Source organism: Anguilla rostrata, chromosome 18 (assembly GCF_018555375.3).
Source record: "Anguilla rostrata isolate EN2019 chromosome 18, ASM1855537v3, whole genome shotgun sequence".
Lineage (NCBI taxonomy): Eukaryota > Metazoa > Chordata > Actinopteri > Anguilliformes > Anguillidae > Anguilla > Anguilla rostrata.
The window spans coordinates 22,797,802-22,808,959 of NC_057950.1; the positions used below are offsets into that span (position 1 = coordinate 22,797,802).

General features: G+C 43.1%; 1 protein-coding gene across 2 annotated transcripts in view; it reads left to right on the forward strand.

The window, feature by feature from the left end:
- The window catches only part of LOC135244450 (homeobox protein Meis1), a 69,406-nt gene extending 58,689 nt beyond the window's left edge, over window positions 1-10,717 (forward strand). Inside the window, exons 10-13 of one of the 2 annotated variants that reach the window (XM_064316733.1) lie at window positions 3,431-3,493; window positions 4,232-4,317; window positions 4,735-4,831; window positions 8,983-9,123. In XM_064316733.1, the coding sequence (XP_064172803.1) occupies window positions 3,431-3,493; window positions 4,232-4,317; window positions 4,735-4,793 (208 nt within the window). In that variant the 3' untranslated portion in view covers window positions 4,794-4,831; window positions 8,983-9,123. Of the gene's footprint in view, window positions 1-3,430; window positions 3,494-4,231; window positions 4,318-4,734; window positions 4,832-8,982 lie in introns of both variants that reach the window. The other variant, XM_064316732.1, reaches the window with a different exon arrangement.
- Window positions 10,718-11,158: the final 441 nt, after the last annotated feature.

Sequence of the window (11,158 nt, forward strand, 5' to 3'; positions counted from 1 at the left end):
GTGTGTGTGTGAGAGAGAGGGAGTGAGAGAGTGTGTGTGAGAGAGAGAGATGGAGAGAGTGTGTGAGAGAGGGAGGGAGAGAGTGTGTGTGAGAGAGAGGAGGAGTGAGAGAGAGGCAGTGGGAGTGAGAGAGAGAGAGGAGGAGGAGAGAGAGAGAGAGAGAGAGAGGAGTGTGGATGAAAATTTTATGACTTGGAGGCCCAGACAAAAATGAGGCGTGCCTTTATGAATTTGTCCTGAAGGCACGCCAACATGTGATTGAATGGGATACCTAATTACTGCAGTAAAACGCATCTCCAGTTGGCGGAAGGATAGTGTTCTTCTTTGGGAAGCGGATGCTGGGCAGGGGATGTTATAGGGGTGGGAGTGGATAGATTGGGGGGGGGGGGAGTGGTCTTGGTGAATAATTGTGCCTTTGTATGAACAGTCGGTGATGATCAATCAATGATAGCCTTATGATTGCTGATCATGTAATGGTTCTGCATTGATTGCTCTGGTTCAGTTAAGGTTTAAAATTTGTCCCGTGAATGACAACTGACAAGCAGCTTCGAACATGAGATGAAAATAAAAACATTAAACATGCCCAATATAAAAACATAAACAGTAGTTATGACATACAGTGGGAAGCAAGTGTATTATCCAGAAATACATTTTATTATAAGATTTAGCAACAACCCCCTCATAAGTGATACTGTATGGGCGTATGGGCTTTTAAACGAGTGTGTGTGCATTCGCTTGTGTGTGTGTGTGTGTGTGTGTGTGTGTGTGTAAGGCGGCACAAGTGTACATCATATTTATTTATGCATATCTTGGCCCTTCTGCGGCGCTTTAGAGATAGCAGGGAGCCTGTGCCAAGGAGAAGGCTGATTCATATGCATATAGATAGACATGCTGAAGGTTATCCTCGTGTCTCACCAGCCTGTGTCGTCCCAGCGATAGTTATTAAATTATACCCTAATTGGTCATGCAACAAAGGCGGCTGATGAAAAAGCTGATTTCTTGGTTTTAATTGGCCATTTCACATGCTGTTTGTGCTACACCTGTGTGCGTAATAAGACTGGGGCATTAGCGCAGCGCCGGCAAGTCCAACTGCGATCGGTTCCGCACTTTGAAAGGAAGCGCTTCTCCATACATCAGAAAGGGTGGGCCTGCTCGAAGTGCTAGGAAACTTTCAGAAAGAAGTGCGGGGGGGGGGGGGGCATTTGGCTCTTTTCTATTTGCTTTAAGTCTTAAGTGCCTTAAGCATAAACATTTTTAAGAATGGTTTTTTATTATAAGTTTTATGTCTTTAGCCTGACCTCTCTCGAGAGTCAGTGGTACAGTGGTATTTTGTTCAAAAATAGCAGCTTGTTGTCAAAGGCCAGCAGAATGTCTCTGTCCATTGTGCGGCGGTGGGAAATAGAAACTGAAGAGGCCATAAATGCTATGTAACGGCACACAGAGGTCGCTAAAAGGTGCACATTTACTCCTAATGGAGGATTTAGCTCACCACATGGGTCTCTGTTGCCTTTGACCAGCTTCTCTAAACTGCCTGCGCCGGGTTGTGCAGCAGACTCACAGAACAGAGCACAGCCATTCTTTCCCTTTCCTCACACTCCTATAAGCGCCCCCCACCCCCCGTCCACCCGCCCCACCCCACCCCACCCCTGACTGCCCCTCCATCCCCCAACCCCGGCATTGTGTACTACTTGTTCTTTGTTCGGGCCAAGAGCATCTGGTCTTAGATACGGGGAAGACTAGGAGAGGAAGCTTGCCATACTGTTTTGTGGAGCCCCGACCGTTTTCCGAGATTTAAAAAAAAGGGGAAAAATCCAAATGGGAGAGGTCACCAGTGAGACAGCACTGACCCTCCGCTGACCCCAGCCTCAGATGGAGTCAAGAAACCAGAGAGCAATAAAAGGAATGCCTAGCCCGAGACTCCCCCAGCAGCATGAGCTAGTGGTGATAAAACTCCAGACATTCCCTCATTTGATGGTGAACTGCCATGTCAGTACATTCTTTTCCTGTTCAAAAATGAAATATGTATAATATATGTGTGTGCGTATATATATATATATATATATATATATATATATACACATACATATATGGTGGCATTGCAACATAAGCTTGGAGATTGACATTGGGAAAACCAGGAGAAGCACAGAAAAGTTGATTTCTGTCTTTCATTTCATTCCCTTTTTTCTCCTTCTTTGCTGCCACCCTTCCATCCAATGCAGCCTCCACCAACCATACATCCCTGCAAAAAAAGACTAGTGTGGCCATTGTGTGTGAAGAGTATACTAATTCCTCCCCCTTCGAAACGTGAAATGGAAATATCCGAGCGTGGTAAAAGCAGGAGGACATAAATCACACTGGAACCCCTGAGGTTGCACTCCCGGGGGTCAGCAGAGGTCAGGGCGTTGTTTCCGAATGTTTTGGGGAGAGTCAGCCTAGAGTAGCTTTCTGCTAGGGGGGGTTGGGGTTGGGGGGTCAGACGCTATAGATGCTAAATACATAGATACAAGGGTACGTGCAGATTCAGAGATGCACTTTCCCAGTTTTTACTGAACATCTGTCACATTTTCCTCTCCCTGACTTGTCAGAAGTGTTTATGTTAAATGGCCGACTTGTCGAGGTTCCTGTTTAAAAAAAGGCAAAACACGCCGAGCACAGAGCAGCCTCATTGGGGGATGGCCGCCCCTCACAGAAATGGCCGCCGTTACAAAATGCAGAAAGATCTGGTGTCTGCCGAGGTTCTCTGGGGCTCCCGTGTTTGTTTTACTATGAAGGCGAACGTTGAGTACGCGCAAGCAGGTACAGGCTGAAGTCCTCAGTCAGGCTGGTGTTAGCATTTCAGGTGCTTGTTATACGATTTGTGATACTTCCCAGCCATTTCTTGTAAACCAAAGAGAGCTGAGGCCTTCTGCTGTGTTGGGGTGGGGGTGGGGTGGGGTGGGGGGGGGGAGTAGGGGTGGGGGGGTGTAGGTGGGGGGGGGGGGCGCTGGACTGAGCAAGGAGGCGTGACAGCTGGTTTGTGCTGCGCTAGGAGAAAGCCCTAATGCTGAAATGTGGACCCCTTCCATTTTTTTCGACCCACAAATCTTACTCTTCAGTACAATGGCCTTGATCCAATCAACATATGGTGTTAACTTTGACTCACAATGTGAGTATACAAGTATATATAAGACTGTTCTTATGTTCTCTTATCCACAGTTTGCAAGTTCAGCCATGACTAAAATTATCTCATCAAACTGTGTTTGTGATTAAATTTATTTGTAAGTCAAAGCTAAGGACAATTGTTGGTTGTATCTATAACAAGTTGAGGACAAATGATTGGTTGATTCCTGGTTAAGGAAAAAATATTGAATTCATTCAGGTTAATGTTTTGTTTTTTTTCATTCAGTAACAGTTCTAACACGATGTTTGTTGCTATCTCCTTCTGTCTCAGGTTCATTAACGCAAGACGGAGAATAGTGCAGCCCATGATAGACCAGTCCAATCGAGCAGGCAAGTAATTCTGTTGAAGCCCTGGAGGCAAATCCCCCTCAGGCCATGCACTGGGATGTCTCCTGTTTGCTAACTGGACTGCCATACTGTGCCAAGAGTGGCTTAATACAAAAATCCACCCAAATAGCCAACACAGGAATCACCTTGATGTGACATCTTGAGCCCAACAGTTTTTAATTAAATTAAGTGTTTAATTTGCATGTGGATGAAAACAGAATCAAGCAAAGTTAGCTGGATGTCGTGGTACTAATGTGGCCATTTGTAAATTGTTTTTCTTGGTGCATAGCTTGTGGTGAAGTGCTGTAATCTCCTGTAATAAGAGTTCTGGTTTTGGGCTGCATTGGTGAAAGTTCAAAGATGTTCACAGTGGTGAAACTGTTGTTGTCTGAATAGCACACAAAAAGTCTGCATGTACCCATTCAGCTTCATTCATAAGATGAAGATGTACTTTTTAGCCTTAACTGCTGTAATTCTGATGTGAGGTTATTTTGTTGCCATAATTCTGTGGAAGCAGAAATTCCATTAAAAAGTGTGATAGTAATCCTAGCTGCTCTGTTTAAAATGTAAAGGTTGTTTGGATTTTATGTTGGAAGTTGTGTCCATCTTTTTTTTAAGGAAATATGGACTAAAGCAATGACCTTTTGTGAACTAAACAGATGATCCTTGCCCCAAAGAAATCTCTGAAACTTAATTAAAATACTAATTAACCGCTGTCCTGTGCCCATTGCCCTTTTCCAGTAAGTCAAGGCACACCCTACAACCCAGATGGCCAGCCAATGGGAGGGTTTGTCATGGACGGCCAACAGCACATGGGAATTAGACCACCTGGTAAGATCTTGGCTTGTTCCCCTTTCCCACCCCCCTCAGCACTGCCATCCTCCTGTGGTTGCCTGGGGGGGGATAGCTCTCACACAGTTTCACAGGTGTAGTCCATCACATTACAGCCCCGATTTAGCTCTGGCTCTCTCTCTCGCACTGCGCTCTCCTTTGTGTGTGTGTGTGTGTCTGTTTCACTGTCCCTGCTGTTCTTTTGCATCCATCCTGTCAAGAGCTAACCATGCCTCTCATCAGTTCACTGGGTCTTCTGGGAGCCTAATCTTCTTTTCCCTCCACTCCACTCCTCTTTTATTATTTATTTGGGAAATATCCCCTTCCACCTCCTTCTGTGTTTTGGCTTTCGGTCCTGCTCTCCCTGCTGGTCTTCTCATCTCCTGGCGTTCTTCTCGCTTTTTTATCTCCTTTTAGGGCCTATGAGTGGAATGGGAATGAATATGGGCATGGAGGGGCAGTGGCACTACATGTAACCTTCTTCTAGTTAACCAATCGCAAAGCAGAGGGGGAAGTAAGTACAAATTAAGCACCTTCTTCTAGTTAACCAATCACAAAGCAGAGAGGGAAGTACAACTTAAGTACTTCTATTTAACCAATCACTTTGTGTCACCATCAACTGGATGCATTGCCTCCCTTTATTTAGCTACATATAAAGTGCTGGTCATCAAGAGACTGCCACAGTGCATTGAGATGTGGGCGATAAAAAAATGAAATGTGTGACAAAAAATAAAATATTGCAACAATTTAAATATTTATTGAAGGGTTACATTTTTTAAGTGCCAGAATTGGGGGGCACTTACAACATTAAAGACTTTTCAGAATTTTACTTCTTAGCTCAATCTGCACAGGTAAAAGTGTATGTTAATACAGTGGAGCTTAATGGCTACTTAATTGCATAATGGATTATAGCATAGTTTGGGTATTTACATAGAATTGCCAAATCCCAAACCATTTCCCATTCGTTCCATTGGAAAGAGATTGCATATTTTTATAAACCAATAATGCATATTTCAGATATTTCCCAGGGATTATTTCCAATTACATCCCATAATGATTTATAAATATATGTTAAAGTCAGAAGATATGGCATAAATAAATGGACAGTTGCCTTATAAAGACACTAAACCACAAAAATGTGTGAGCATGGGCATTATGGGCATTTCTATCGTAAATCACGTCCTTAGTGGGTACTATGTTTCATACTTTTACAGTATGCAATTAAGCGGATTCCACGGTAGTTAATATAGCGTGTCTAAAGTTGGACGTAAACTTAAAAGCAGTCAAACTTTGAAAATAACGGGATTGTACCGGTAAATTCACAGACAATTTCTAAACGTTTTAGAAATTTTATTTTTTCGTCTAAGACATTTCAATGCAGGAAAAACCCCGTACTCATTAATCACTTTCTGCTAGTTCACTAATTGCAAAGCCAAGGCTGAAGGTAGTACAAAAAGGGCTACATGCATTTTTATGATCGGCATTTTGCAGCACAAAAGCAGGCACACTTGTGGATGTGTGTGGTTGTTGTGCTTTCCAGTGTGCAGTTTCCTTTAGTCCTCCTGAATGCTCCTGCTGTCAGTTTCTCATGCCCATTCACTTCTCACTTTTATGGTTTTTCACTTTTTAACGCAAGAAAATGCTACTGCTGCTAAAAAAAAGACATCTTCAGGTGATAAATCTGTCACACTATCAACATCAAACATAAGAAAACAGCTCACGTGTCTGAGAAAAAGGTTGGGGTGAGAGGGAAAGAGAGGGAGTGAGAGAGAGTACTTGGAAAAAAGGCAAAGGAGGAGGCAGAGGTTGGGGTGTCAGGACAAGGGGGGTTGGTGGGATGTTACCATAGCAACAGCCTGATTGGCAAAATGTAAGCAGTGTGCTGCAGTGCAGGGAGACTGGAAAGAGCATGTCCCTAAAGTGACATAAATCTGTCTCAGTGCAGTTGATGCATGAGTTACATTAATAAACTAACCTGCATGACAGCGCAAGAAAAAGCTAATGGACTGAGCCTAAGAAAAATACACACCTGCGTGAACTTTCATCTGACCAGTGCCCTATGGAATCTTTGGGCAAAACGGGCCCCTACCATCGACTTAGTTTGCCCATCGCTTTCCATCCCAGCATAATAGGATTACTTATGATGAAAGGAAGAGAAACAAACCAGAGTAGAATGCACAGGTTTGCACAGCAGGACGCGAGACTTAGCTCGAAGCTAATTGACTATATCCAAATTAAATATGCCATCACTAACAGTGTGACAAATGGATTTGACTTGTTCGGTATACAAAAATAGAGATCATTAACATAGTCTCCCGCAGAATAGTCTGCAAACTCTGCTCTGCCGGAGCGTCCGCCATTCTGCTCTCTCCGGCGCTGAAAATGCGGGTTCTCGTTTCTCTCTTTCCCGTGATTTTAAAACGGCATTAGCATTTGTGAGCCCGTGGACGTGTTTTGTATAAATATGTGTGTGTGCGCATGTGGCTGGCGTGTCCCCCTGTCCGAGACTGCGAATGCCCTCGCTCCAGCGGCTGTACCCGTTCCCGCAAGGCTGTGGAAGAAGCTCCCTTAAACCCTCTCAATTTGCTTTCCCGAATTCTGTAATTGGGCCAGGCGTGGAATCGGAGATGAGATGGGGAGAAGAGACGGAGAAAGAGGTGGAGAGAGGAAAGGGAACGAGTGTGCGAGAGAGTGAGAAATTTGGCACTGCTGTTGAAAATGCATGCGCTTCATGGCTTCGTCATTGAAATTTCCTATCTTGGCAAATTTAACTATTGTTCCTTTAGTTTCTAGGTCAATTAAATGTAAGTGATGTGTTATACCCTTCATGACCAATTAAATTAATAGGTTATTTGAAAAAAAACATTATCGTATTTGATTAAGGACTGAGGGTACATAATATTTTATAAGCAATTTTCATTAGTTGGGAAATTTTCCTTAAGGCAAAATTAAGACTGTAGTCCCTGAGACCTGAAATGGAAGTGTTCCAAGCAGTCACACTGTAACATTACTTAAACCTAAACCAATTTAACCTACTTAACAGGAGTGTTATGCTTTCAATACTTGACAATTATGAAGCTTATAGCTCTTGGAAACAATACAGGAGTATTGTTGACATACATGACTACATGAAAGAAATCATAAACCCAGAATATACTATTTAAAAAAAATCTACTAGTGCTCCTCTCATACTTTTCAATGTTCCTTACTGTAGGATTGTTGTAGGCAGTGCTGGCCTTCCCATCAAGTCTTGAAATCAGAGAGATGTCATATTGTCCTTGTGAAACCTGATGCAATTCTTTTATAAAAACTGTAAAACAGTCTGTGATTTCAGTGCACACATTCCAAGTTTCAATGCTAGTTGTAATTACTGGAAAGTCAAATTGTGAGTGTGAATCTGAAGGAGAGCGGAGATTATACTGTGTGTTCTGAGCTGGCAGCTAACGTTTCCGGTCTCGGTCACTGGATTAATCGGTATTGTTTACATTAGACATTACTTCACACGCGCAGACGAATCGTTCGTACGAGCACAAATAAGGCCGACGGGTTTGCGGTGAAGTTGGCGGCGGTTAGCCTGTTTGAGGAGCGACCGTCACGCGGGCCCCTTTTGTCACGGAGTTGGTGGCCGTCTCGTCCATTGTGTCGGCGGCGCACGTGCGGGGAGAGGAGTGGGCTCTCAGGTGACAGTGTGTGGGTGTGTGTGGGTGCATCCAGCCCTTCCACTTTGATTGAACACAATGGCTTGGCCTCTCGGCCGGGGCCCGGAGAAAGAGCCACTCACCTCCCGCATTGTGTCAAAAAGAAAAACCACTCCGCAAGATAAGTGCTCCGAACACAAGGTTGAAAAGATAGGATTCATTTACCTCATTTTTCACAGGTTGTATGGTCTCTCAAAGTGCACAAATTGTGCTGCATTTGTGAGTGGGTGTCACTGCAACAGATGAATGTGTTTTACTTGTGGTGGCCTTAGGTAACACAAGCTATAACCCAATGTCTCCCCTTGAAATATAGCAGAAGAAATTGTATAAACTGGATGATTTCTTCAAATTTTACCACTCTTTTTGCTTTATGTAGCAATTCTTTAACATGTAAAACAACAATTTGAAAAAATGCATTATAAAAAATTGCCCTGAAACTAAGTCAGGGCAGTGATTACATAACTAAGTGAATGCTTTAACTTTACGGATTTCTCCATTGTATAAAGTAACAAAAAGAATCCAAAAGTATTACTTGAGCTGACCTTGAACTCTCTGACTTCCTTTAATATCATTCTAGCCGACATGTATGACTGAGCAAATAATAAAATTAAATAAATCAAGCCAGGAGCAACACATAAAAGGAATGCAGGCCAGGATGATGCGAATGTGACCATTTGTTTAACCAATGGTCTCTTCATGGAACGTCATACAATCTCCGGCATGTTTTTAAAAAGCTTCTGCTTTTTTCCATCTGCAGGGCATTGCTTTCTTTGTCAGGCATTATGGAGAGATGAATGTCATTCAAAAGTGAGAAGGTTTCAAAGTTATGCTATAACTTTAACAACAAAGGCTTTAGCATGGAATATTTTTTGCTACAGTGATAAATGGTATTGATGCACACACTGCCTTGTCGTGGTTCTGTGATTGTGAAGCTCTCTGCTGACCGGTGTGCCTTGTTCCCACGCAGGACTGCAGGGCATGCCAGGGGACTACCTGTCTCACGGTGGCCCGATGGCCATGGCTATGGGGCAGCCCGGCTACGGCCCGGCTCCGATGCACCCCCACCCGGCCCAGCTGCGGCACGGGCCCCCCATGCGCGCCTACATCCCCGGGCACCCTCACCACCCAGCGATGCTGATGCACGGAGGACCGGCCCACCCTGCCATGCCCATCTCAGCCTCCAGCCCCCCTGTGCTGAGCCCAGGAGACCCCTCCGCGGGCGGACAGGCCGTGGACATCCACGCCCAGTAGTTTTTTTAAAAAAAGGATTAATTTGTGTATTATCAATCAGAGACGCTGTAGACGAGAAACATGTCGGTCTTTCCTCCGGTGCTGTCGGACATGTACCCACTTCACCCAGAGACCCAGGAGCTTGATTCTGGGGGACGGATTTGGACCAAGGCAATGCCCTGGGACACTTTAACAAAGCAAGTGCCCTGTAATCAACATTGAAATGAGAGAGAGAGAGAGTGTGTGTGTGTGTTTGTGTGAGAAAGAGAGACAGAGAGAAAGAAAGAGAGACTATATCAACTCCTGGGGGTGGGGGAAGAGTGAGAGAGAAAGAGGAAGATATGCTGTATACTGTTGTAAAATTAAGTTGGACTTAATTCTTGTAAATGCTATCGTATTGTTCTGCATATTATGTTGTTTCTAATAGATTTTTTTTTTAAAAAGGATGTGAATTTTTTTCTTTCCACACTATGTGTGTGCCATTTATGTAGACTTTGACCTCCTTCCCGGACCATCTTACTTAAACAAAAATGAAAAGATTGAACTAACCAGTCATTCGTCCATCCAGTTGATAAGCCTTACTTTTCCTCTGTATAAAAATACATTCAAAAAGTTTAAAAAAAAAACAACAAAAACAAAACAAAGGGAAAAAAATAAAAGGGCTTGTGTGCGATTTTAGGGCATTAGACAATTGTGTCTGGTGAAAAAACCAAGCTGCCCCAGGATTTCGTTGGGTAGTTGGTCTCCGTACCCTGAGACTTGCTTCTTGTATCCCTCATTTATTTCCTGTCCATATCTCGATTGGCCTTGCCTGATGAGCAGTGGGAGGGTTGGAAAAGGCTGCAGCCACCCACGCTGATTGCGCAGCTGCTCCTATAGGAAGCAATTTAGGAACCCAAAGGTGTGTGTGTACTTCCAAGTATCATGTCAGTGCATCTGTCTTGCACAAAAATGACAACGTTGCAATGTGGGCTGTTAGCCTTCGAAAATAACCAAGACCTAGATTCAATCTAACAGGCAGTGTGATTTGTCCTTATCTTCAACCCATTTAAGCAACAACCTGCAGTTGTTTCATTTCTTGCACATTTTAAAGAAGTGAAACAGCCACTGTAGCCATAAGGCTGTACAGGAAGCAATACAGCAAAGGTTTTACAGAATACAGAATTTATTACTGAAGTTTGAGGATAACGCAGTCACAGTGCGGTGCACGTTAAGCCTGGGCCTAAATTAACAGACTCCTATTTTTGTTGTACACCAGTCAAGAGTCAACAGTCTTTTCCATGGTAACATCTTGGGAGAGTTTATGTATACATTGTAAATAAATAAATTTTGTGGAAAGAAAGGACTGAAAAAAAAAACACAATCTGTAATTTTGTTTTTAAACTATCTGTCTGAGTTTGATTTATTTATTTATTTGCATGAATCTATCTCTATTGTGAGATAAACTTGAAGCGTTGCTCTGGTTAAAGAAATACCTGTGGATTTTATTTTTCTTTTTATCATACCAACTTTGACACACTAATAAGGAACATAAATAAGCATCACTTGGAATTACATTAACTTTTAATATCAGCACAACGTGACGTTGATTTAATAAAATAAAAAATAAAACAAAATCCTGAATTATATCATGCTATGTGTTTAGCACATAAGCTGCTTCGACCTACCAGTGGTTTCTAAACAGTTATCTGCAAACACAACACTCTCCGTGCTCTTGGTGATGCAACTGTATATTTGCCTTTTTCGAAGTTGTATACTTTAACGGCAGTTTCGCACCAAAAAGTTATAGGCCTACCACAGACCTTTACCCCTACAATCAAACATCCGAACACACTCACATTACATTGAGGCTTGTAGCAACAAAAAAAAAAAGCATTGCGTATATATCATGTCTCCTGCAGCCATAGCCTACT